Source organism: Manis javanica, chromosome 15 (assembly GCF_040802235.1).
Source record: "Manis javanica isolate MJ-LG chromosome 15, MJ_LKY, whole genome shotgun sequence".
Lineage (NCBI taxonomy): Eukaryota > Metazoa > Chordata > Mammalia > Pholidota > Manidae > Manis > Manis javanica.
The window spans coordinates 75,503,879-75,531,608 of record NC_133170.1 but is presented as its reverse complement, the minus strand read 5'-3'; the positions used below and the strand labels follow the sequence as shown (position 1 = coordinate 75,531,608).

At 42.6% G+C, this 27,730-nt stretch overlaps 1 protein-coding gene and 1 long non-coding RNA gene across 6 annotated transcripts in view; one reads left to right on the top strand and one right to left on the bottom strand.

Annotated features, from left to right (window-relative positions):
* TMEM233 (transmembrane protein 233) overlaps nucleotides 1–15,043 on the bottom strand; it is a 34,804-nt gene extending 19,761 nt beyond the window's left edge. For all 3 annotated transcript variants that reach the window (XM_073222727.1, XM_073222728.1, XM_017642205.3), the window contains exon 1: nucleotides 14,708–15,043. In XM_073222727.1, coding sequence (XP_073078828.1) covers nucleotides 14,708–14,893 — 186 coding nt within the window. In that variant the 5' untranslated portion in view covers nucleotides 14,894–15,043. The remainder of the gene's footprint in view (nucleotides 1–14,707) is intronic.
* Nucleotides 15,044–15,090: 47 nt separating this feature from the next.
* On the top strand, nucleotides 15,091–21,093 carry LOC140846437 (uncharacterized). 3 transcript variants are annotated; one of them, XR_012125527.1, is made up of 6 exons: nucleotides 15,104–16,013; nucleotides 16,774–16,844; nucleotides 17,252–17,387; nucleotides 17,554–17,641; nucleotides 18,003–18,130; nucleotides 20,352–21,093. It is a non-coding gene; the product is annotated as an uncharacterized lncRNA (long non-coding RNA). The 3 variants fall into 3 exon arrangements; XR_012125529.1 differs by having other exon boundaries at nucleotides 17,025–17,387; XR_012125528.1 differs by lacking the exon at nucleotides 18,003–18,130 and having other exon boundaries at nucleotides 15,091–16,013.
* Nucleotides 21,094–27,730: the final 6,637 nt, after the last annotated feature.

Below are 27,730 nucleotides of genomic sequence, written 5' to 3'. Positions count from 1 at the left end.
CTGAACCAAAACAACTGGTCAGCTTGACTTTCTGACCAAGGGAACCAGCTATGTTGGCACTGGCAGAACAGAGAGCAAACTAAGTCACCTAACTGCTGTGTCTGAGTTCTGGAAGGGTGGACTTCTGCCTTAGAATGGTGGACATGGGCTTGCTGTCTGAATGACCAGAGGAATTTTTGGCTTAAAGTCAAGTGCTGGTGAAAGAATTCCAGCCTTTAACTTTCATTGCATAAGCCAAAGTCACTGCTAATTCTTCACATAAATGGAATGCCCCTCAATATTTGCATAATTGCATATGAATTGTGCTATGCCCCATTTTATTACAGACAATTTTATACAGTAGGCATGTGGATCTTTAATATGGTAGTAGCTGAAATTGAAGGAATACAAGGCCTTGAAGGAATGGCTCTGAGATTAGGATTTCCCTTAATCTTGAAAACAATGCAGAGAGGTCTGCATTACCAGTCCATTGAATAAGTGGGAAAACCTAGGCTCAGCAGTTAGGGGAAGGGGCGGAGCTGGGATTCAACTCAGGATTGAGTGCAGAGCCTGAACCTGCCTTTGAATCTGTTGCCAGCTCAGTGTTCATGCTGGGGGCCAAAGGAGAGTATGGCTACACGCAAAAAAGGAAAGAGTGGTTTCACTAAAAATTCAGCGACATATAGACGCAAGCCCCCAAAAGGTTCACAAAGCAGTGAAAGAAGCAAGGCCCAGACAGCCCACTATAGGGGAGGAAATAGTTGCAAATTACATATCCAATAAGGGACTTGTATCCAAAATATATAAAGAGCCCTTAGAACTCAACAATAAAATGTCAAACAACACAATTAAAAGTGGGCCAAAGATCTGAAAAGATATTTCTCCAAACAAGATATACAGTTGGCCAATAAGCACTTGAAAATATGCTCAGTACCATTAGTCATTAGGGAAATGCAAATTTAAACCACAACAAGAAAGCTAGTAGAATGACTACAAGAAGATAGACAATGAAAAGGGTTACTAAGGATGCAGAAACCAGAAGCCTTGTCCATATAAATGTAAAATGGTGCAGCTGCTTTGGAAACAGTCTGGCGGTTCCTCAGAAACTGAAACAGAGTTACCATATGACCCAACAATTCGTCTCCTGGGTATATACCCAAGAAAACTGATAACACATGTTCATATAAAAACATGTACTTGACTCTTCATAGCAGCTTTATTTATAGAAGACAAAAAAAGGGAATCTCTCCAAATGTCCATCAACAAAGGCATGGAAAAACAGAAGATGGTATGTCCATACAATGCAAAATTATTCAGCCTGAAAAAGAAGCAAGTGCTGAGCCCTGTGATAACACGGATGAACCTTGAAAACTATGATGCTAAGTGAAAGAAACCAGCTATGAAAGATCATATAATGTTTGATCCTATTTATACGAACTTTCCAGAATAGGTAAATTCACAGAGACCAAAAGCATAATGGTAGTTGCCAGGGGCTGGGAAGGAGGGTGAATGGGGAGTGACTGATAATGAGTATGGGATTTCTTTTTTGTGGTGATAAAAATTTATTGGAATTGAATGGTGGGGATGATTGCACAACCTCATGGAGATACTAAAAACCACTAAGCTGTACCCTGTTGTGTTTGCTTTTAAAGAGGAAACAAGACCCAGTGATAGAGCTTTTGCAGCTTCAGAGCTCCAGGGGACCAATGATGGAGTCCAAAGAAGTCGGTGGGGTCTGACAAGAGATGGTGGCAGGGCTTAGAAGCAGCCTGGGGGCACCTGACAGTTACCCCAGTGCCCACTGGAAGTAGGATACAGGTCCCACAACCGTTAAGAATAGATCTGATTTTTGTGTGAGCAGGTGGGAAACACCTCCTAGAAATAGAGAAAGGGATTTTGCAGGGAGTTGACTTAGAAGGGAGGGACAAGAGCCAGTGAAATTGGCCTATGTTCATTCATGTTAAGCCCTGTTTACACCCAGATCATTAATGCCTTGGGAAACTGGGACCCAGACAAAAATAGACCCTGCCTCCTCAGTGACCAAATTGGTCCCAAGTAATGGTTCTAGCTTGGAATGAAGGTTAAAGGAAGAAGAAAACAGCAGTTGGTGTTAATGTGGGAGCATGCTGGCTTGAGACCAGGACAAAGTAATGGTCTGTGAAGAGCTCTGTATAACAGCCCCCTGGGAAACAGAAGCCTATCTCTCTATTTTGTGGTCTGTTCTGGGATTCTTTCCTGGGGCAGTTAAATCTAACATTGTACAGGTAAATATTACATATTTATGATATATACATTATATAAAAATATTAACCAGTTTATGCACACAACAGAATGTTGTTCAGTCATGAGAAAGAAGGAAATCCTGCCATTTGTGACAGTACTGATGGACGTTGAGGACATCATTCTAAGTGAGATAAGTCAGAGAAAGGCAAATGCTGGGTGATATCACTGATACATGAAATCTGAAAAAGCTAAACTTATGAAATCAGAGTAGAGGGGTGGTTACCAGGGGCTGCAGTTTGGGGGATTTAGGGAGATGTTGTTTAAGGATACAGACTTGCAAGTAGTAGATAAATAAATCCTGGAGATCTAATGCACAACATAGTGACTACAGACAATACTGTTTTATAAACATCAAAGATCTAAGAGACTAGATCTTAATTCTTCCCCTCACCAAGAGTAACTGATAATTATGTGACATGACAGAGATGTTAGCTAGTGCTACAACAGCAATCATATGGCAACTTATAAATGTATCAAACCAACACATTATACACCTGACACAAAATTACATGTCAACTGTATCCCAATAAAAAATAAGTAGGAGGTGACTTTCTGCTTAGGTAAAAATCCAATAAAATCGGACCCCCTAAAAACAGAACTTCTGACATTTTCCAAGCATTTACTTTGTGCCAGGGACTGTGCTAAGCTGTACTTTCTCTATCCTTAGAGATTTTTATGACTAGAGCAAAGCACCAGAATAAGACAGCATTTGTCTTGAGTTAACTACAGAGCTGACCATTCCGGGTCATTAGAATGATTTAGAGCAAAAATCATCTTTTGAGGTGGAGGAGAATTCACTAATTTACAATCCCTTCTTCTTTCTGAAGGTTTTTTTTATCTTTTCATCATCTTTAGAAAAGTCCTTATTTCGGACTAGAAATGAGGTCTAAATGTTTATTATTGGGAAATACTAAAATTTTATAATAGTAAAACTTGAAATTATAATAGCCAAGATTTATCAAGTAGGTAGTACATATTATCCCATTACATTCACACAACAACCCCTTGGAGGTAAATGATATTGTTTCCAATTTACAGATGAGGAAAATGAGGCTCAGAGGGTAAATAATTTCATCAGTGTCACAGCAGCAAACAACAGAACCAGGATTCAAACCTGGATGGACCTGATAGTAGAATTTGTGCTCTTAACCTTGATATTATAACCATCCAAAATCCTGCCACTTACAGAAAATCATTATAGACATTTTGGAGTACTTTCCAGCCTTTTTCCCCCCATTTATGTTCATGCATGTGAGAGTATGTATATGGGTATGTGGGTACTTTTAATTGGTAAAGAATGTGAACCTCATTGCATATACAACTTTATATTGTCTTTTTTCTTCTGATTGTTCTTTAAACATTTTAACTGCATCATAAAAATTCTTCAAAAGCATGATTCTAATAGTTATGTAATATTCCATGTTATAAATGGAAGTGTTATAATTTGCTTAGTCAGTCTCCTATGTTGGAATCAATATTTACACCCATCTCTAATTTGTCACATTTAAACCTCCACCACAATGACAAATATTAATTAAATAGTTACTTTGTGCCAGGTACCATGCTTCATATTTATTAACTCATTTTATAATTCATCTTCATAATTGATGCTGGGATGAACATCTAATATATAATATTATGCCTCTCCATTTAGTTGATTAAAAAATATTAATCTCTTGGTGAAGTGTTCTTTGTATAGATCTTGCATATTTCCTAGATTTATTTCTAATATTGTAAAATTTCTGTTTGCCATTGTTTGATCTATTGTATGCCAATACTGAAATCCTAATTTTAGCAAGTGTTCCTTTTTCTTCAAAATACCTCTTCTCTCTTTCAAAGCTCTCCTCACCTTCATTATTCCTTTACTTTTAGCACATATTTGGCCAGTGGGAAGTAAGTGAGATTTTCTCTTTCTCTGCCTCTCTTTGTGTCTCCCTCTCTGCCTCTGTTTCTATCTGTCTCTCTCCTGTTCTCCCTGTCTCTCTCTCACAACCACATACACTTGTGTAGACTTACATCAATCCCTGATCAAAGTCTGAGATACCTTTGCCCAGGTGTAAGAACTCTCTGTATAAATTAGTAGTGCCTTAGACCCCAAACTCCTAGACAGCAGGCTCCAACAAAATAGCTTGAAGGATGTGGGCACTTAGTAAATATTTTTAGTAATAATGTCGAAGTTCTCAGATGACTTTGGAATTTCTTGTTTAGATTTTGCTTGCTCCTAAAGGTAGTGCTGGGAATTCAGAGACTGGTCTTGCAGATCACATGGCACATTTTCTTGTCACCACCATTCATTCATTCATTCATTCATTCATTCATTAATGCTACTCTCTTTCTATCTTGGGCTTCTGGGCTGTTTCCATAAGTATCTTCAAGGACAAGTGAGAATTGTCCTTTTGCCTACTTATCATTAAAACCAGAAAGCTAGGGAGGAATTCTGCCAGGCTTAATTGAGAGTATTTTATGATGTGTCTTATACTGATGGGCCAAGTCTATTAAAAGAGAAAGCTTTCAGAACATCAAAGATATGTTCCTATTAAAGGGCAAGGCATAGCCATCAGGTTATAATGCTTCAAGAGGCTACACTGTAAATTCCATGGGGGCAAGGACTGCTTGATTTTGTCTACTAGTGTCACCTTTCTAAGCCTCATTTCCACCTGGATAAATGGAGTGAACAGCTTTCTTGTGTCCCTTGCTGGGATTTTGCAAGGCACAAGTTAAATTTTGTCCATTTACTGGGATTTTGCAAACAGCAAGTTAAATTTTGTCCATATGCAAGTGCTTTGAGAAGTAAAGACATAGGGACAAATGTAATAATAATAATAATAATAATAATAGTAATAGTAATATCACACTATCAAAATTACCTAGAACAAAGAACAAATGAAGACATCAGAAGAGGGCATGAAATCTAAGCGTTCTTCTTCAGTTTGGGGTATAGGAGATAAGATATAAAGGGTAAAGGAAACAAAGACAAATGTCTGAATTTTACCTGTAGAAACAAAGAGAACAAGGGAGGAGGAACATCAGCAAAAGTGTGGCTAGGGAGACACATGAAAAATAACTGTGTTGAAAGAAATGGGGAGAGGTGGCTCTACAAGGCAAGGATATTAGGGACGCAATACCCCCATGTCAACAATGGCTCAACTCATTAAGAGTGAGAACCAGTATCATTAAGGACACTATTTCCCAGAGTGTGCTTTGTGATACATTAGCCTCAGGCTCAAAGGATCCTGGACAACATGCTTAGGAAATATTCTAGTCTGTACTGTTCCACTGAAGGCACAATGGTTGGTCCAAGGTTCTAAGATGCCCCAAAGGAAAGGAAACAGTTCACTTTTATTTACTTGGCATTTGGTTTCTCAACTTCATTCCCCCAGTTCTCCACCCCTTTTTCGGTAAAACAACTAACATCAGGCAGAACCAGTTATCTGAGAAGAACAGTTAGGAAAGTGGCTTACTTCTTGAACTTGCAGAACAGGAGGTTTTCACATATGTGCAGGTTCGTGCTCTGATGCCATCACCCTTCGGGATGAGCAGCTTTGAATGGAAGAGAGTCATGTCCCGGACTAGCAAGGTGAGCACAGAGACCAGTCTCCAAATGTGGACCCATTGGTTTGACGTGTCAGGATGTTGGTGAGCTCCAGACCAGCCAGGAAAATTATCCTTGGGAACCAAGAATTGGCCAACCTCTCAGTGATCCTTGGCATTAGACTGGGTCTCCTGGATAGTTTCCAAAAAGTTTTGGCAGAAATGCAGAACATAGCTGGGATGGGAGGGGAATTCTCACAGATAAAAGGCAGGAACAAATCGCCTCTGTTGCCATTCATTCATCAAATGTGTTACTTACTGACCACGTGCTCAGCGTTGTGCTAGGTGCTGCGGCTAACAGGGCAACTTCAAGAGGCTCACATACACAAATTGGTGCAAGGAAGTAAAGGTGCTCTCAGAGAAATCTGTTCAGAGTAGCGTGAAGAGAGGGCGATCAAGAAAGACTTCACAGAATGTTGAAACCGCAATGTTGCTCATGTGAAACCTTCATAAGATTGTATATCAATGATATCTCAATAAAAAAGAAAAATAAAGACTTTTATCAGGAAAAAAAAGAAGAAGAAAGTCTTCACAGAGGAGGAGATTTTCCAGCTGAGCTTTGAAAGAGGAGTGAAATCTCTATTTTAACAAGATCCTAAAGTTTGAGAAGCACTGTTCTGGGATGTGCGTCCTCCTACTCACCTCTCCTTGATGATTATTTGAAGGTTTCCTCCAAAGTCATTGTTAAAATTCACACATTATAGGTCAGAAATGGTTTGCTTATTAATTAATGGTAAACCGTACCTCAACCATGACCTATTTTACCAACTTATTTGATAGCTGTTTTGTTATCTGCGCATTGTTTAATGAGTCGGGGAGAGTGGTTCTGGCTGGGCTTCTTTTTTCTTTCTTTTTTCCTTATTTAAAAAAAATTTTAGTATGGAAATGTTCAAACATATTAGAAAACCAACAGAATACTATAACAAATCCCCATGTTCCCATAGCCATCCATTAGTGGTCAACCTTTTTTTATGTTATATCTATATTGTCCATATTATGTTAGGAGAAAGCAGTTAAATCACTTAATCCATAAATTATAGTGGCATTTAAAATATATTTTCTTTTACAGAAATAAAGATTAACATCTTGACACAGACGTAGTCTATAACTCCAATAATGTAGGACTGGAAAGATTCCTATAGCAGTTTAAATTCTCAGTTCCCAGTACCAAATGTCAGTGGCCACCCTCTGCCACATAGTGGGGAAACTTATGCAACCAGCCAACAAGGCCAGGGCTGCTTGGACAACATGCATATCTGTAAAATCCATGGGTATCTTTAACAGAGCCCCCAACAATAACAGTCTTCAGGTAAGACCTTTATCATCTGGAAACATCTTGATGCTCTTCAGACCTTCAAGCTCTGAATGTATAAGAAGTAAGTCACAGGGGTCCATAATATTAATACTCCATGTCTCAGCTGATAGTCACGTGGAAAGAGCTACAGAGGGTCACTTCAAGAGACCCAGTGAACTACAATACTTAGAGCTCCAATCCAGCTTGTGAGCAGTGTTAAGCCTCCTGGGTCAACCACTGGGAACCAAGACCTGTTATTTCCAAGTTCTGCCCTGGTCATCTAAAAAAAAAAATTTTTCCCCTAACGTAACTGAGGTCCACTTGAAACATAGCTTCGATGGATGAGCAGCCCTGGTGGACCTGGGTCAGATGGAAAGAACACCCAGATTGGTTTGGCTTTCATCCTGTGGGTATTTACTTTCTTTTTGACCACAGACCTTGTCTTCTGGAGTAGGCACGGTCAGGCTCTGGCAGGGCTGTAGCTTACGGTGCCAGCCCACAGCCAGATAATGGATTTTGACAATGGCTTTAGACCACCTATTGTCAACTTCATCTTCTTTTGGGTTTATTTGACCCATTGCCTTGTTTTGAGGAGGATTTCTCTTTGACTCTTCTCTGTGTTGGATCCTTTTTTCTGGATCCTATGACTTTTTCATTCTTGACTTACTCTCTTTTGCGGGGGGAGCACATCCTCCCATATTTTTCTGAGAAAAGGTATATGACTGATAATTTTCTGTTTCTGAGCTCTTGAATGTCTGAAAATGTCTTTATTCTTTCCTCTGCCTTGAAGGATTGTTTGGCTGGGTCCAGAATTGAGGATGGAAAGAATTTGCCTTTAGGATTTTGAAGTCATTGTTTCACTACTTAGCTTTCAGCATTACTGATGAGAATTCCAAAGCCATTATGGATCCATACATGGCATATTTCTTCTTTAAAGTTTGTAGGTTTGGAGAGAAATTTTATCCTTAAATATCTGATATTTCACCATGATGAGCTTTGGTGCATATCTTGTTAAATCCATTTTATTGGTAACTGAAAGACCCTTTTAACCTAGAAATGCGTATGCTCAGTTCTGGAAATTTTTTCTCTGCTATTTATATGATAATTTCCTGTCTTCAATTTTCTCCCTTTTTTAAAACTTTCTGATTAAATGTTGGATTTCTGGGAATGATTCTCAAATTTTCTTGACTATTTCCATCTTCTTGGGGAAATATTTCCTTCCTCTTTTTTATTGTGGCAAAGTATACATAATATGAAACTCAACACTTTAACCACTTAAGTGTACAGTTCAGTGGTATTAAGTATATTCACAATTGTTGTGCAACCATCACCAGTATTCACCTCCAGAACTTTTCTAGCTTTCCAAGTTGAGACTCTGTACCCACTAACAATAATTCCCCATTCCCCTCTGCCTCCAGCCTCTGACAACCACCCTTCTACTTTCTGTCTCTTAGGAATTTGACTTTCTGTCTCCAGGTATCTCATATAAGTGGAATTATATAATATTTGTCCTTTTGTGACTGGCTTATTTTACTTAGCATAATATCTTCAAGGTTTATCCATGTTGTAGCATGTGTCAGAATTTTCTTTCATTTCAAGGCTGAAGAACATTATATGTATATGTCACACTTTGTTTATCCATTCATCTGTTGATGGACTTTTCTGTTGCTTCCATATTTTCTCTTTTTATTTTTGTATTACTTCCTTGAGGCTTCATCAACTTTAAGTTCTCATCTTCCCACTGCTTTTTTAAAAAAAAAAATTCATCCTAACATTTTTAATTTCCAAGAGCTCTGTTTTGCTTCTCTGATTTTTTCCCAACCTGTTCTTATTTTGTGGATACAACATGGTTTCTTATGTAAGGATTTTAATCATCTATTCTTGAAGTTCTTACCTATTTCTCTCATTATTTATTTCCTTACATTTAATTCCTTCCATAAACCACAGGTCTCTTAGTTCAGAAGAATTTCTCAAATGTCTATAATCTTTGACTGACACTTCTTATTTGAAAGTAAGACAATGAAACACTTCCTGGAAGTTGGTATATGAGGATGGGGCTTGTTAAAGGGTGGCCATCCTGGGGCGATTGGGTGGGGATTTCATACTTTCTCTGGAGGACTTCTACATGTGCGTAGCTGCAGTTTTTCTTTTGATATGGCCATATCCTTGGAGAGAAATTCTCCATTCTCCTTCCTGGAATGCGGGCAAGAATGCCAAGTTGGGGCCAGGGGCCAGAGGCTTCCTTGTTCAATATGCAGACTTTCACTAATCCCATGTTCAGGATGGCACTTGGACTGTACTCTCAGCTGTGCCTGGTATCTACAGCCATTCTATTTAATTGCATCAGAGAGCAAATCTCCCATCTTGCATCAAGATTGTTGAGGAAACAGGTGCCTAGTGCATGGGGTAGCAGATGATCTCTGGTAGTTTACTGAATTCTTAAACAGACTTCCAAAGATTCCTCCTCTCCTCAGCCCTACCATTTATTCCTACCTTTAAAGGTGATATCTTCAGTTGGTATCTCCAATTTCTGAGTCTGTCTAGAGTTTTGCAGGGCAAACACTTCATTCTCATTGGTTCCTTCTTCTGCAGGACTTAGATTTCAGTGTTATCTACTCCCAAAAGTTAGTCAATGCTCAACTAGCCATTTTCCATCTTTTAAGGGATTGTCACTTCTCCAATCTCTTTTCCTATTCTCCTAATTTTTCCTTGGGTGTTTGTAGTCTTTTAAATTCACTATCATTTTAAGTGGTTTCAGAAGGGAGTGGAGAAACAGATGTGTTCAGTACTCCAGCTGAACCAAAGTCTTCCTTGTTTCTTTGATATGGTTTAGTTTAGCATTTACTATTTGCCTTTAGGTTGTAACAATTACTTATTCCAGTGATGTATTTACTGGTCATTGCTTTTATCCTTATCAAATTTGCTAGTATCAATAAAAATAGAAAAACTGCTACTGGAAACGATAAACATATACATCACCAGCTTCATCATCACATCGTCATCATCACTTCTTGAGTTCTAGCTGTGTTCTAGGCAATGAAATGACAATACTTCACTTTTACTATTTAATGTCCATGACAGTCCTTGAGTAGGTACTCTGATCACCTCCATTTTATAAAGGTGAAGAAAACCAAGCCTCAGACAGACTGAGCCACTTGCATGAAATCACAAAGGTAGCAAGTAGCAGAAAAGGCTCGAGCCTCAATGGTTGGTCTCTAGACAGGTTCTGTAGATGTGAAGGAGAAGTTCTGATGAAAGAAGGTTTATCTATCACCCAATCCAATGTCATTGGCTATTTTGTCTGCACACTTAGTGTGACACACTGATCAACTGTGCAAGTGATTGTATCATAAAATCATCAAGAATGGAGGCTTGGCATGCACTCAACTTCGGGCTCTTGAGTCAGAGAGCAAATTCCAGCCACAAAACCAACAGATGGTAAATTCGACCTAAATTTGCAACACTCCTGCAACTTGCCTGGGAACCTTTCTTTTTTCAGATCCAGGAGGGCAGAGACCTGGATGATCTTTCATTTTTTTTATTTTGATATCGTTAATGTACAATTACTTGAACAACATTATGGTTACTAGACTCTCCCCATCACCAAGTCCCCCCCGCACATACCCCATTACAGTCACTGTCCATCAGCATAGTAAGATGCTATAGAATCATTACTTGTCTTCTCTGTATATACTGCCTTCCCCATGTCCCCACCCCCCTACATTATGTGTGCTAGTCGTAATGCCCCGTTTTCCCCCTTACTGGATGATCTTATTTACCACTTGATAAATAAGGAGGTAAAGGAGTATCCTAATGCCTGGAACAGAGCCTGGCACATGATAGGTGCTCAATAAATAGTTGTAAAATAAACATTCTTTCTTCAGGGTCAATGGCTATCCGGAAATTATGGGGTTCCTTTGAGATGGAATAAACAGAGGCAACCAGGGGTGGATGGGTACATGATGAATGAGGATTGAAAGCCAGCTCGGGCTCCACTTTGCAAGCTGTGTGCCCTGGTGCAGGGCTGCATCTGCATGGAAAGCAGGTGCCATTTTCGATTTCATGCAAACATGCAATATGGGCTAGCAGTGACCCTGTATGGGGGGATGCATGTCCCTGGAACTGAGTACAGGTTAAGTGCACTTTCAACAAATGGACTTCTAATACATGGAGGAACAAAGATGCCTGTGTTTGTCATTGGCAGTGCTTGGCCCGCTAAAATACCTGATATTGTTCCAGTACAACAGCTGTGTTGTACTGATTCTCATCTGTGTTGCACTGCCTCACAATCAACTTTGTAATTTTATAGACAGTTTCTCAGACTTGGTTTAATAAATAACGGCCTTGATTGTTTTGAGATGGCTGGCTCTTTTTACAGTTCTGGAACTACTTATTTTGAGCCTTGTCCACATTTTCCATACAACCATGTTTAAGTCAGTTTTCACTATCTTACAGTGTTTCTTGATTGGGGTGCTGTTGATGGTTGGGGTAGGTCAGTTCTTCACTGGGAGTCAGTCCCCGGCTGTGCAGGACATTAGTACCCTCAGCCCTTTCCAACAAATGCCACTGGTGCCCCAACTCATTGAGAAATCACAGATGATCCCCAACATTTCCAAATACTTCTAGAATGGCATCACTCCCAGAAATGGTGTGCCTGAATTTATCACAAATGACAGGTAAGTGAGATGTGAAAATAGCCGGGCTTGCACGTCACAAGGTAACTTAGGGCAAGCACACACCTGGCGGGGCTGGTCGGCCACCTCCCTCCTGCGCGCTCTTCCTGCTCATCTTTATCCTTTGGATGCTGGAGTCTTTATCAGGAAACTCGTCAAGCCCAGATCTATAGTGTTTCACTGAGAAAACATTTCCAGAACTTCAGAGGGAGTGCGACGAGGAGGGTATATAGGAAGCTCTTTGTAGCATTTGGGTTTCACTTATATGATGTTCTGTTTGTTTTCATATGTGACATAGGATGTTTCCGGGCTCCAAACCTATCCATCTGTCTGACAATTATTGCATGTACCCAGCACAAGGCGGTGGCTTGACATACTTGGTTCTGTTTCCTCCTTAGAACAGTTTTGCTCAACATAAAACAGTTTTCACATTCTCTTTTCTAGATGAAGAAACCAAGGCTTTAAAGCAGGCATGAAACTTGTCCGTAGCTGCCTTTCCCACTCCGGTGTCTGTGTTCTGGCAATAGAATGGTCTCTTGCTATAAAACTATTGAAAAAGTCTTGAGGGAAGGAATGGGGATGAGGAGGCGAGAAAAGGAGCCCTCTGTTCTAAGCACGTGCAAATCTTATTCCCCGGAACACACCGCGTGTGGCGTCATTAGTATCCAACCTGTCAGCACCAGCTGGAGTGTTAGCTCATCTCTGATCAATGGGGGGGAAAAGCCTTTGCAAGCAGTTTTCTAATTGGCACTGGGAAAGGGGTGAATTGGCTGCTCATTCATTAATAAACCAGGAAAGAGTGTGGGTGCCAATGCTGGCCAGCCAGTCTGCTTCTGCCTTGAGAATCTGGCTGCTGTACCCTCCCCAGTTTCACTGTAAAAGAAACCCAAGTCTGGATATCTTGGGCAAGGAGGGAAGAGAGGAAACTGGCTTGGTGATCCTAAGGAACCTGATAAGGTGACTTTCCAGGGCTCCAGTGTGGAAAACACGCAGCAGGAGTAAAGCGGACATCGTGATCTATAAACACCACTCATGCATACACACATTCATTTCATATATTTATTGAGCATCTACCACCTGCCAGATTCTAACTTCTAAGGTGCTGAAGTTATAGTAACAACACCGAAAAACACCCTTGCCCTTACACAGCTTATATTCTAATGAGAGGTCACAGTAAGCATATTAGTAAGTAAAATAATATATCAGAGAGAAGTGCTTTGGGCACGAAACAGCAGGGAAGGGGGACTAGAGTTTGTAGGGATTTTGATTTTAAACTGTGATCAGTGAAGGCCTCAGAAAGTGACATTTGAGTAAATAATCTAATAATAACACCGTGTGGGCACTGTATTAAGCACTTAAAGCGTGTTATCTCATTAATACAAACCCCCCAGGAAATATGGCTACGATTATTCCCATTTTACAGACAAAGTGACTGAGGTTAAGAGCGATGCAGTGATTTCCAGAGCTTACACAGCTAGTATGTGGTGGAACTAGGATTTGAACCCAGATAGTAGGAACTTGGCGGCTGTACGCTTGAATGTTGGTGCAGAGAGCCTACATACGGAGTTTGGGAAAGGACAAGATGCGCGTGCAAAAGGGCAAGTTGCCCGTGCAAATGAGATCTCTGTGTGTAACCAGAAGCGAATATGGTGCCAACCCCGAGCCAGTGTGGGAGGACTTGAATGAAGCAGGGGGCGGTGGCTCTCGATCTTCCCTGCGCTCTCCCTGTCTGTGGCCGGGAGGCTCGGTCGCCAGGTGGGCTGGTACGGGAGGGAGCTCTCGGTTGTCCAGGGACAGTGCCGGTCTGAACCTCATTCCACCGCCACCCCCGGGCCAGCTGCTCCAGTCAATAAGGCGAGGATTTCACGGGCGCCCACAGCCCTCCTGGTGGGGTTCGCCCGCCAGCTCCCACCTGAGCTGAAGAGGGCCGCGGGGGCGAGCTCCGGAAGGGCGAACTGGAAGCACAAGCTTCCTCTATCCAAGGGGCGAGCGGCGTCGGAGGCCAGCGCGCAAAGGGCATGTGGAGCCGCACCTGGCGCGGAGGCCTCCAGGCTTTGCCGGGAGCGTCCCGGGAGCAGAGCAGAGCGTTAGAGCGGCGCCGGGGGGCCCTCCGGGAACGCGAGGAGAGGCGGGATAGGCTGGTGTGCAGCAAATGAGCGAGGAACTCCGACGGGCTGGGGTAGAAAGGGTAAAAGAGCGGCGAGGGCGCCCTTTGCAGGGAGAAGGCGCACAGGGGGCGCCCGGGAAAGGCGTGTAGAGAGAGGGCGCGCTGGAAAGAAGGGCCGAGGGGGTGCGGGAGAGAGCCACCGAGAGGGGCTGGCGCAGGAACAAGAGAGGAGCCACCGTGGACCCGGGGAGGGTGTGCCAAAGCGCCGGAGCGGAGGTCAGGGAGAGGGCGTCGGGAATCGCTTGGAGACCCCAGGGAGTGGCCGAGGCGGTGCCCTGGGCGCAGACAAGAGGAAGGACTCATCGCTGCCGGACATCGCTGAGCGGGCGCACGGGCGCGGCCAAAAGGGGCCGCAGAGCCTGAGCGCTCGGGGAACTGGGGGGTGCTGTCGCCTGCGCGGGGGGCGCCCTGGAGACGCTAGGAAAGCTGGTTGAGAAGAACCGGACAAGTGCCCGGGAATGGAGGAGGAGGCAGGGACAGAAGCCACAAAGTCCAGAAGAACGTGCCCGGGTTAGGGAGAGAGCGCACCAGGGGCTCTGGGGGCGGCTTCTTCTGGGCTCTGAGCGCCACCAGGAGCGCAGAGGAGGCGCGGAGGACAAAACCCCCGGGTGCGCGGGGCAGTCAGGAAGGGAGCCTTGGAGGGTGCGCTGGGTCCCCTGGAGGGGCGCAACGCTGCCCGTGCCGCCCCTTCCTGGCTGCTCGTGGTCCCAACCCACTCACCATGATGGAGAAGACAAAAGCCACGATGTTGATGGGGTACGCGGGGCAAAAACAGGAGACGATGGCGAGCCACAGGTAGTTCTTGGGCATGGGCACGTCCTCCTCGGTCTTGTCATCCTCAGTGTTGGCCTCGGGACTGCTGTCCAAAGCCCTCTTGAAGTCCGAGCTGGGGCCGTACTGAGACATGGGAGAGGCCGGAGGGGCGCACCGTCAGCGCGGTCGGGGACTCTGGCCGCCCGCTCTTGGCGAGGCTCGGAAAAGCCCGCAGCGCGGGGCTCAAGGGAGACGTGACCTCACCCCTCCTGCGTCCTCCGCCTGCACCCGCCCGGGCTCAGGGACCCGGGCCAGGAGCCTCCGCACCAGAGGGAGGGAGGGAGGGAGGGAGGGAGGGAGGGAGGGAGGGAGGGATCCAGGGAGTGAGGGGAGGTGGCAGGGAGAAGACGGGGAGCCAGGCAGCCTGGGAAACGGGAAAGGCGCTCCGGACAGACGAGCCCAGAGGCGCGCTGAGAAGTCCGGAATCAAAGCAGGCTCAGGGGACGGGAAAGTGAAGGCCCTTTAAGTTGCATGTTGGCCAGCTCACGGCTGAAGATGACCAGCTCATCTTTCCAAGCTGCTGAATTTGAATACATTCGGCGTGGCAGGAGGCGACCCAACACAATCCAGGCGGCAGCTGAATTACAATTTACTCCTGACTTCAACAACTTGCTTCCCCTCATCTGCAACCGATTCCTTCTACTCAGACCTTGAACACTGAGCGCCAGTAATTCTCTTCCCTGGCGGGTGGGCAGGAAGCAAGGTGCTCAGTTTTGCGCCCAACCCTTCACACCACTGCATAGGCGGCCCTGGAGACCGGAGGCGTATAGACAGGCAGTGGGCACCGTCCAGGCAGGCTTGCCCTCTGCCTTGTCCCCAGTGTGGAAACCGAGTTCTTCTCCTCCCCACTTTTCCACCTGCCAGGCCCCTGAGAAGAGTAGCAAATTGATCTGGCCTCTGTAGCCAATCCAGGTGGATAACGGGTGAGGAGAAGAGAGGCTGATCCACTTTGGGAACCGGAATGAAGACAGCAATTGCATTAATATGGAAGCACCTCATGAAAGGCGGTATGGACCAGAACTGAGGCTTGGAACCGAGACAGCTGGGAAGTTGTCACATCTGAGTTGAGTGACTTCAGGAAAGTCCCTTCACCTTGTTGAGCACCAATTCTTCTCTGAAAAACTTATTATTGTTAGAGTCCTTGCCTCATTAGGTCATAGTGAAGACTGTAAGATCTTATGTCAAGGCAGGTGGATCTAAATGCTCAGTACAGGTTAGTTATTATAAGGATACTATTTCCCCAACATACAGTCATTATACTGTATATCAGACCCAGTGTATTGTTGCAAATATTTCACCAAAACTAGAGGCCTGAGCTGGTTGGGCCACAAAAAAATGAAAGCCATTTTATTACATATAGTCTCTAAAACAGTTGCTCACATTATCATACTTGAAAGTATGAATCATCTTGGCTTTCTCAGAACAGAAACTGCTTATCTGGATGCTCTCACTTATCTGATGGGTTCATACCAATTTGGTTATCTGCCCCCTCATTGGACCACAACTAAAAGAGAGGGTCATCTTGCTCATCTGTGTAAGAGCAACCGGCACAGTGCCTGGTACAAGGTATGTGCTTAGCATAGCTTGCTGGGTAAACACATAGAGATCAAATAGTACCTTCTCCACCTGCCTTTTCCCTCATTTTGTTGGTTAATCAAGTGGAATTAAACCAAAGAATTAGATTCATTGACTGAGTTCTCAACCAAGCCTTTGCATTGGCTGTTCCCTCTGCCTGGAATGCTGTTCCCCCAGACTGTCATGACTGTGCCTTATTTCTCAGCTGTCAACTTAAATGTCACCTCCTCAGAGAGAGGTCTTTTCTTTAGATTTATCTAATGTAGGTGCCTATAATTATTCTTATTTTACCAGCTTCTTTTGGTGGCAGGTACTCCTATTACAATTGTTTACTTGTTCTCTAGCTGAACTTTCTCTAGATTATAAGCTCTGTAAACTGTTCAGAACTCTCTCTCCAGCACTTAGATTTGTCCTGGCACATATGAGGAATGCAAGAAATATTTCGTGAATGACTGGATCATATTTACCTGTGAGTACTGAACAACTGATTTCCCAGATCTTGACCAAGACCTGCTTAAATTAGAGTTTCCAGGGTGGAGCCCCCAAAATATGTATTTTTAATGCCTGAGAAGTCTGTATTTTTTGACTGTATTATCCAGTAATTTTGATGCAACTGAACACTTTTTCAAATCCCAATTACTGTCTCCAGTTCTTCAGATATGGTCCTGGATCTTTAGTTTGGAGATCCCCTCAGACACCTCAAACTTGGTAGGTCAAGGGTGAAACTGTCTTCTCCAAGAACCTGCTTCTCAAGGCTTGGTTCTTGACTAATGGGTCCTGTCCACTTTGCCAATCTTCTCTCTTGCCAGTCCTCTCACTATGTAGGCCTTTTTCCTCCTCCCTTTCTCAAAACACCTAACTTTTTCCCACCTCAAGCTCTCCCACCTGCTGTTCCTTCTTCCTGGAACGCTTCCCCTTTTCTGTGCACCTGTTGGCTCCTTCTCATCTTTTAGGATCCATCACCTCACGTATTACCTCCTGAGAGAGTCCTTCCCTGGCCATCATGTTTAAGGTAGGCCTTCATTGCTCTTATTCTCCATCCCATTACCCTATTTCCTTCATTATAATTATCACAACCAGAAATTGTCTTATTTGTTTACTATTTATTGTCTGTCTTCCCCACTAGAAGGTAAATTCACAAGAGCAGAGATTTTTTTGTTCTGTTTGGTTTACTGCAGTGTCTTCAGTGCCCAGAACAGTCCTGGCCCTTAGGAGGGGCTCATAGATACTCACTGAATCAATAAACTGTGCGTTTAGTCATCCAAGGTAGGAACTTGGGGGCATTATTCCTTTCTTCCAGCCTCTACACGAACAGTCCATCAAACCCTGTTGATTCCATCCCAAACATGTCTGCACTCTATCTCCTTTATCCCATCTCCACAGTCCAGGTTCCAGTCGCAGCTCTTATCAACAATCTAAAGGCTCAGTGGGTGCTGTCTGAGCCATATTTGTGATCTGAGGCTGGTGAATTTAGCTGGTGTGACTAAGCCCAAGGTTTGGATACCAAGTGGAATTTTGATCTTTCAAGTCCATGTACTGCACTTTCCACTCCAACCCACTGTGTCATCCAGGGAAATACAAAAGTGGGGAGGGTTGTTAACTCAGCATGCCCCATCTCCTCTACCAGGAAAACAACTTTTCAACACTGGTCCAACACTCTGGAAGCACTAAACATTTATCGAGTACCTACCGTGTGCACCTGGTACATTCATTAGCTGTATCACCTCATTTAATTTCGAGAGCAACATTTGTGAGGTAGGTGGAGAGGTTTCCTTGTTTTATAAATAAGGAAACTTTGGTTCAAATAGGAAAAGGGTCTTGTGTAAGGTTTTACAGCAAAGGGGAGGTTTCAGGATTTGAACCTCGTCTAAGGTACTTGTTCAGCTAGCAGTCCAGGCAAGAGTGTTAGATGAACATTTCTGAAGTTTGCTGGATTTAAAGTCTGCTCATCAATAGCTCGTTGACTGCGCCAAGGTGTAACAGTGAAATTACAATCACTTGAAATAGTTACAATTAAATTGAAAAGAAAGTACCAGTACCAGAAAGTGTAATGTATGTGGTGGTGATTTTTGAAGGATGCATTAGGCCTCTCAGGAGGAGTTTCCAGCTCCAATTTCCTGAGCTTCACTCATTGTCTCTGAGAGGTCAGTTTACTGCTCTTGGACGACCCCTACTGGCTGTTTGCTTAATAATGTGGCAATACCTTCTCAAAATGAAAGGAGAAAGTGACTCCCTAATAGCCAGTCTAGGAGAAAGAAAAAACTTACGGGTAGCTTTCTGGACCCTGATGTAGCAACTTATCTTTTTTGACCTCTGACAAAAGTTGTATTTCCAAATGTAAAACTAGTATGTATTTTCATACTAGAAAAGTTGGAAAACGAATAGAAGCATAAATAAGGGATATCACCTGTATCCTATAATCCTGTGGTAACCACCACAAAAGTGAGGGAGTGTTACCTTCTAGTCCTCTCCCTACATGTTTATACTTTTCTTCAATAAAATGGGATCATACACAGTTTTTGTTCCCTGCTTTTCTCATGCAGTGTTATTTCACTATTAACGTTCTTTGCAGATGTTTTCATAGTCTGCATAATTTCCCATTGATTAGGTGCTTTATGACTTATGTAACTTCCCTGATCATAAGGTATTTAGGTTATTTTTAGTAGATTTTTATTGTTAAACAAAACATGAAAAATGCTCTGATAGACATCTTTTGTACCCAATTATCACCTTTTTGTAATCTTATGGGGTAGATGTCTGTCTTTTAAAGGGCAGTGAACACTCAAATTGGCTGGCTGAGAAATTGCATTATAAGATATGTACCCAAGGTAAAAATTAAAATTTAGGCAAGGGAACAATCACAGATTCAATGGACTGCAGAAATGACATGACTCAAATGTGATGAGATGAGATGAATTCAAAGAACAAGGTCTCAAGCCTAATGTATCTCCAGATCTCTAATATTCAATGGGGTGACGTTGTGTCTCTGTGTTTTGATCTTAGCTATGTCTAGGATTCCAAATTATAAGGAGGGAGAGATTGATTCTGCTGATCTGTGAAAATACAAGAGAGAGGTTCCAGATCTTTAGGAATGTTAAGAAGTTGAATGCATCTGTTGCCAAATTTTGCATTAGTCTCGAGTACCAGCCTTTAGCAGTCATAAAGTAACTGCTGTGGTCTCAGGGGTTTGCTACAAAGAACAGTTGTCTTTGGCTAATATTATTAGAAAACCATTTACCTTTCCAGTTTCCAACGATTTTGATCCTGTCACAAGAGGGAAGAAAAAATAAAGATAGGGAAGAGGGAGTATGAGGGGGAAACAGATTCTGTACTGTTAATTTTTTAAGCCATGCCTTTTCATGCAACCACTTCAGGACAGAAGGACACGAAACACAAACTCTTTCAGACTTAAGATGCAGTCGTTTGGGGGTATATCCTCCATTGTACCAGAGAAGGATGGTGTCTATCCCATCACTTTTCTTGCTGACTGGATCTCATATATAACAATATATTATTAATGTGTAATAATTGAAAATATATAATAACTGATAATATATAATAATGATGATACTGTGTTTTAGACTATAACCTGCAACTCATGGGTGAACCATTCAGAATAATTAGCAAAAATTGTAACAGTCATCACAGAAATCAAAAGAAATAGACTAGCCATTATTTCCCACTCTCCCTCTGGTCCTTATGTATATTCGGGCACATTTTTGCACACTTGCAATGAAAGTGTATACAAAATTTTGTATCTTGATCTTTTTTAATGTAATGCTTGGTACTAAACCTTTACACTATTGTGATCCTCTGCTGAATCATTTTTCATGACTTTAGTAATTTTGTGATAACTGTTTTCTGTTGTTGGAGAATTTGGAAGCTCTGCCATCTTTTGTGTTAAAAATGAGGAGGAAGGGAATTTTAGAGATGCTCACAAGCCCTGTTCCTTTCCTTCTCTCACTGTGCTACCCAGGAAAGTTCCTTGGCCTCACGGGATGAAATGGAGACATTCAAAGCAGGTCGACCCAGCTGACTGAACTGGAGGTGGGGGAGAGGTCTCCTGAAGCAGAATCATTTCCAGTGAACCTGGATTGCAAATCACTTAGGGTCTAAAAGGCTGAAAGATGATGTGTGGAATTGCAACCTGGAGTTATGGGTGGTGAAGGTACTGGAGGTGACTGGTGAGCTGGCTTGGTTTGGAGGGGTGTTGCGATGGAGTAGACAAGCATCGCACTTATGGGTAGGTTACAGACGACAGCTGAGTTTCTATGTTTGGTGCCTATCATTGGGTGTACCTGTGTACTGAGTTAAGGAGACCAGGTGTTCTGGTCTTGTCAACCTGTGTCATACTCTATTAGTTAAGTCTTCTTACTCATTCAGAAATACTTACTTGAGAAACTTTCACTTAGCAGGCACTATTTTGGATGCCTGGGATATAATGGCAAACAAAAGAGCCATGATCTTTATTCTTAGGGACAAACAGATAAGATTCTTATAATTTGTGATGAAGGATATAAGACAGACAATGTGATAGGGACTTGAGAAGTGGGTACTTTAGATGGGCCAGAGAAGGAATGCTAGATATGTTCTGTTGAACCCTAGAGCCATTCTCCACCATTCTCCATCCTGTCGTCTGACCCTACTGACTATCTTGAATGTTCTACATTCTACAATGACTCACTGCCTGTTTTTGTAAATAAAGTTTTATTGAAGCACAGCCACACATTCATTTGCATATTTTCATGCTTTTTCTCATGCTACAATGTCAAAGTTGAGTGACTGTGACACAGATTATATGGTCCAAAAAATGAAAACATTTACTATCTGGCCCTTACAGAAAAAGTTTGCTAATCCCTATTCTCCACTGGTAGGTTTCCTTGCGATCTGGTTTCAGATGAGTTTGACCAATAGGGAGTCATGGAGGGAGAACAGAGGGAGGAGGAGAATCATGTCAGAGTATTTTCCTCCCTGGTTCCCTTCTTGCTGCGTTGCCTTGAGCTGGTGAATCTGAATTGAAGGTCACAGCTCCTCTGGGAGGCAGGCCTTTCCATGGCACTTTCCTTTTGGATTCCAGAGAGACCCCCTGCCCTCTTCCATTCAGGCCTAAGAGTTGCTGCTGCTCTGCTGTTCCTGGGGTACAGCATTATCCCCTGTGGTTCCCATACCTTTGTAAGTAGCCCTTTCTCTAATGTTCTAATATGAATGTGCCAATTGAGGCTTGCTGGGTCCATAGCTGATTTAGCAGGTCTCCTTGTGGAGGATGGGTGGGGTGACATTTGAGTAGAAATTTGACACTAGGAAGAAGCCAGACATTTGAGGAGCTGAGGGAAGAACATTCCAGGCGATGGGAATAGTAAGTACAAAGGCTCTGAGGTGGAAAAGAGCTCAGGAAGAAGGCTAGTGAGGGTAAGAGATGAAGCAGGAGAGGTAAGCAGGGCCAGACAACATTTCTAGCATTGGGAAGGAGTCTACATTTTATTCTAAAAACAATGGAAGCCATTGAACCATTTTAAACCAGATTTTGATGTGAACTAGTCAATGTTCTTTTGTGCTCATCAGGTGTGTTAATAAGCTGCCAGATATAGGGATTAATTAAAATTGACTTTGGGAAATTTATTGGAAAGAGGATTTCTTTCATGAGCTCTAAGAAGAGTTAGGCAGGGCAGATCTGGAAACCTTACCATAGGATTTAATTTTTCCTCATCTGGCTCCCAGTGACCACTCTCTGTGTCTATAGATCAAATCCCAAACTCTTGGGAGAGAGAATCTGGCTTAACTCAGGTCTAGTGTTCCTTGGGTTCCAATCAGTTAGTGGCCAGGTTGGTGAAGTGGTCACCCATTCTTTGAGTCATTCATAAATACGATGCCAAATGTATGCCTTTTACTGTTGTAGGTGCTGGGGTGCATATAAGGATGAGCTAAACAAACTTGTCCATGCCCTCATAGTACCTATAGACTAAGGGAAGGAAAGCCCCTCCCTCAAGGAAAAATAAAAGCAAACAAGTTATTTCAAAATGCTCCTTGTGGGAAGAGCTTTTATCTGGTCACAGTTGTATGTCCAGAAAAATGAACAGAGCCTGGCACAAAGAAGGTATTTAGTAAATATTAGTGGATTGACATAATAACAAGAGACTTAGGATGGTCAAGGAAGCCCTCACTAAGAAGTTAACATTTAAGTTGAAACCTTAACATGAGAAGGAGAAACCATGTGAGAAGCAGGATATAAGCCCACTAGGCAGAAGGTTTCAACTTAAGCAGAGGCTCTGAAGTGAGAAAGTGCTTGCACACACACAGACACACCACACACATGCATACACCTTAAATAAAGAGGCAACCGCTGTAAATTGTACATATCCTCTCCAAAAGGATGTAATTCAACAGGCTTCTTGGGAAATGGCTGTGACAATCTACTTCTAGGCCTCAGTGGACTACCTGTAAAGGACTTGAATTGCCTTGTGAATGACCAAATGTCAGTAACCTTAAAAATGGGCCATTCATGACTGATTTTAAGTGCTTCAAAGTTTGAAGAAGGTAGGACATTTTTTCTTCCCACACTTGTTCTTGTGGTTTCTGAAATACTTTGAAGCAAAAGCACCCAAGATGTGGGGTCGCATAACTTCCAGGAACCGTTTTAGGCTGGATCTCTACTACCCTATAACCTCAGGGAAGAGCATGCTTTTTCTTTTTTTTTTTTCTGGCTGGTTTTTCTCTTTGATTCTTTGAAATCTTTCCTCCCTACCCTCTTGTTCTTTTTCCTATACCATATTCCATTGGTTAGAATGATGGTAGATACTTCCCTAAAACACCGACTTTCCCCTCAGAGGATGTGTACCCGTCATTTGCTCTTCTACCCAACATTCCATTGAATCATGGAGTTAAGTCTTGGACCCAAATGGATCTGCTTCCAGAGTTCGCCCTCTTCCATTCCATAACAATGACACCATCTTCCAAAGTGTAGATACATCACTGGTAGAATATAAAATCATTTAAGGTGATACAGAGAGTCTCAGGTTGGTGCCAACATGACTTTATTGCTTTGAACACTTACTAATCTCCCCTTTAACCAAGAGAGGGCTGGTTTCAGGCTCACTGCCTTGGGAAGACAATGATATCTAGCTTGACTTCAGTAACATTATTTTCTTTTAATGGTGTTTACTTCCAGTTATGGAAGTAGGGGTGGCTTAAAACTAATGATAGTGACATAAAATTTCCTTCTAAAATCCATCTTAACAATATAAAATATGTTAAAGTAAAAACTTAAATAGCAAAGATGGCACTCAGATATGGCAAACAGTGAAGTTGATCTGTGGATTGCTCAAGCTTGTGAAATGCTGCCTAACTATAATACATGTATTCTGAAAAGAACCTTAGGGATGATAATCCCATTCTTTCAGTTCAAACTTTTCCCCCTTCATGTATAAAATAAAGTCAAGAGAGGGTAAGTGACTTCCGTGAGGGTAGGCGTCCCCATGATCACAGCCCAGGTTCCATGACTCTCCTTTTACTTCCATTATTTATCAGCTTGAAACACTTTCTTTTTACTTTCTCTACTCCCACCCCATCTTTCCAGTTCACTTTCCTCTAATCAGAGTTTTTTAAGAACAGCACTGTTGACATTTGAGGCAGGAGAATTCTTTGTGGTGGAGGCTGTCCTGTGCATGGTAGAGGCTGCTGAGCAGCAGTCTGACCTCCGCCCACTAGATGGCAGTAGCTCCCTCACACCCAATTGAGAAATCCAAGCAGCCCAGTGTCTCCTGGGGAGCAAAATCATTCCAGCAGGGCATCACTGCTCTAAAGCAGTATTTTCTATTTCTGCAAGATCTCAGGTGTGCAGCTGCTGGTCTGCAGACTAGACATTGAGTAACACTGCTCTGAACCACACAGCCTAATAAGGTAACTTTTTTTTTTCTTTCCACTTTTGGAGACTGTGTATTTGACAGTTGCATTGCAAAATAACACTTCATTCAGTACAACGTTTGCTATGAGTTAAATTAGATCCCCTACATGGAAGAGGGGGATTCCAGCATTAAATTTTCAGAAGCAAGTTGTTCCTGTGAGGTATAGGGACCACCCATCGTATAGTTTTACTTCCTACACTTGGCAAAGTAGAAGCCAACTGGATAAATTAAGAGGAAAGGCTTTATTGAAAAAGATAATTTCATTATTTGTGTTATCTTGAAAACATTTAGTTGGCCTCACCTACATTTTCAGCAAGTACAGTTTGAGAAAAGTTTGTAGAGTGAGTACATTTGAAATGAATTACTCCTAAATGAATTGTTGCAGCAATCCACACAAAGGCCTGGATGAACGCAGGCTCTTGCTAGGCAGCTGCATTACCATTTTTAATTGCTCAAGAGAGCTTCCTGGGAGAGTTGCACATTAGCTAGGATTTGGAGGCAGTTCCATGCATGAGCAGGAAGGATTATAGTGCTATCCTAATTGTCTTCAATTATACATGAAGGAGTGGGCTTCCCATCCCAATCCAGCAAAAAAGTTCTTTTGGACTCTGGGGGAATTTTTGTGCATTAAGGATTAAAACTTCCCTGGATCTTTTTGGCCAATGAAGGTACAACATGCTCTTGGTAAGGGAAAAATCTCTCCATTGTTCTTTTGAGTAAGAGTGAGAGCGAATTTTTACAATTCAGAGCCACAGTCAGTAGGGCCCATATTTGACCCTTTTTCTTTTTTCTTTCTCTTTTAATCCCCATCCACTACCTCCTCCCCATTCCCCTTCTGCTTTTTCTCTTCTTTCTATCCCTTTGATCTTTGTGCAAAGTGGATATAATGAAGCACACATGCTTTTCTTTTATGATTTTTCACTCTGAGATGCTCTGTTTGCTTGCCTATTTTTTTTGTTTTCCTTACAAAACCCAGAACAAAGCTACACAGTTCCAGGAAATGGGATGTGAAATTGTTTATCAGGTGAAAGAATTTCAACCATCTGGCATTGATCAACTCTGGATGATGCCTGTGTTTTTAGGCAACCAAAGTTAGGGGAAAGCAGAGTTCAGGCAATGAAGAAAGCATGTTCCAAATATTAGCAGCAATGAACTTGTAGGGCAGGAACTTTCTGTTTCCGAAAGTTTCCAGGCAGAGGCTGCATATGTCAGGACATTTGGGCAAATTGAGCCTGTACCCTTCTGGCTGCTCATCAGAACCACCTGGAGGAGCTTTCCAAAAGAGGCAGATGTATTTTTAGCCTTGGGTTCAAATCCTGCCTTCTCAATTTTTTAAAAATCCTTCCTTGAGACGAATAGACTCAAACTGGCTCTGGTTAGCAGAAAGGTCCCCTACAAGGGCCTGGGAACTCCCTGAGATCCTCCATGATTTTAGGAATTGATTTAGGTCAAGGGTCATGTACCAACTGATATCACATGAGGGATAATATCACATGAGGGATAATAGTAACTGATATTGTGCAACCAAAATGGCAATAACATGTGCCTGGATGAGTCAAATCCTTGGTCACCCTCTTTCCTTGGGTGACCTCAGAGAAGTTATCCAGTCTCTCTGAGTCTCAGTTTTCTTGCCTTTAAAATGGTGCCAATCCTAGCAGGGTTGTTATAATAGGGATTAAAGGAGATAATGCATGTAAAGTTTTTAGCAGAGTTCCCAACACGTAAGTGCTCAGCAAATGTTAAATATTGGGGGCTCAAAAAGGGTACTGTTACTTTTATCAAGAGGAGTTGAGGTGGCATGATAGAAGCTAAGATCATGCTTCAGGTGAGAGGATGGAAGCTTGACAGCAGTTGCGATCCAAATCTAAACTCATGGAAGGGATAATGGAAATGTTATTTATTTTTAAGAATGGGTATCTGTGGATAAAGTGAAGGTTCCTATGGCCGGGATTCTCACCTGGCTCTGGTCGGCTAGCTCACTACTTATGTGTGGGCAGTATGTTGCTACTGACTCTGTATAAAGAGCTCCACTCAGTGCTCTGGGTGACACGGTGGCATGGCTGCAGGAGAGCAGACTGGAGTGGTGGCAGCGCCGATGACAGAGACTGAGATGGCTGCGGGGGCAGGGAGGCCCAGAGGCAGAGACCAGCTTGCTGCACGCAGACTCACTCTGAGTGGATGGGATTCTAGTGATTGACCCACCACCGTGGGAACAAGGTTGGGTGTAACCCTTTCTTCCCAAGAATGTTCCATTGTCATTTTTCAGTCTCATTGAATCCATAGTGAACTTGCCTAGGGCTGAAACCCATTGGCATGACAATATCCTTTCCCAATTCCCAAATGTTTGGGAGAACTCAGCTTTAAACCAACTGATAGAGCATATCATCCTGTACTCTTAGGAGCTCTTGATACTCCAGCTGGAATACTGTATTTCTGATCTGCATGTGGGTTTCAATTATTCTCATTGCTATTATTATTTACTTAGCATCTGTCTCTCCCACTAACATATAAGCTTCATGAGGCAGAAACTTTTTCTCATTGTTGTATCCAAGGGCTTAGAACAGTACCTAGCACGTAGTAAACTCTCAGTAAATACTGATTAAATGAATGAATATTGATTGAAAGAAAGAATGAATAAGTAAACTGACATATGGACATCAAAGCCATAGTTCTTACAAGGAAACCAGGGTATCTAGAGATAAGCAATCTTAAGACCTGAACGAACCATTGAGCTGATTAACTTCAAAGCATTCATTTTTACAGGTGATGGTATCTTTAGAGATTAAGGCAGGTTTAGTATTCTGCTATTCAGGCTTTTTACCACCATTTCCAGTTACCAAAAATTGGGCATATGTTCCACTGAATGCAAGGATACACATGAAGACAAGGCGACTTCCTATTTGAAATTAGGACTCTGGCCATGTTAGTTGTATTGATCTGGACAATTGGGAATAAATGTCTATAGGTCTTGGAGAAGCCAGATGATCCTCCTACCATATAAGCTGACAATGAAAGCCTTCTGTAGGGTGGTGGTGTGTGCCTAAAGGCTTTCTTCAGCACTTGGGGATTAGTAAAGGTTAATTCCAAAGGGGTGACTGAATTTGACTCAGGGAGTCTCTTTGGCACTTGGAGAATTGGCCTCAATGTTTCTTGCTGGAAACTTGAAGATGTCAGAGCAGTAGCCATAACATGTAAATTGTGTTGGCACTTAGCTTGGCTCCCTGGTGTCCCACTGTGGATGGCTGCACTCTAGACTGTATCACTGGCTGAAGGGGAGGGGTCCAGGACAATCATAAATGCCCACATATTCTCAGCCCAGGCATCTGGGATTGAAACCTTCTTCCACAACAGAGTTGTAATGGTCTCTTATTCATTCATTCATTCATTCATTCATTCACTCACTCGGCATAGAGTTGTTAAGTGGCTACTGTTATGGGCTGAATTGTGTCCCTCT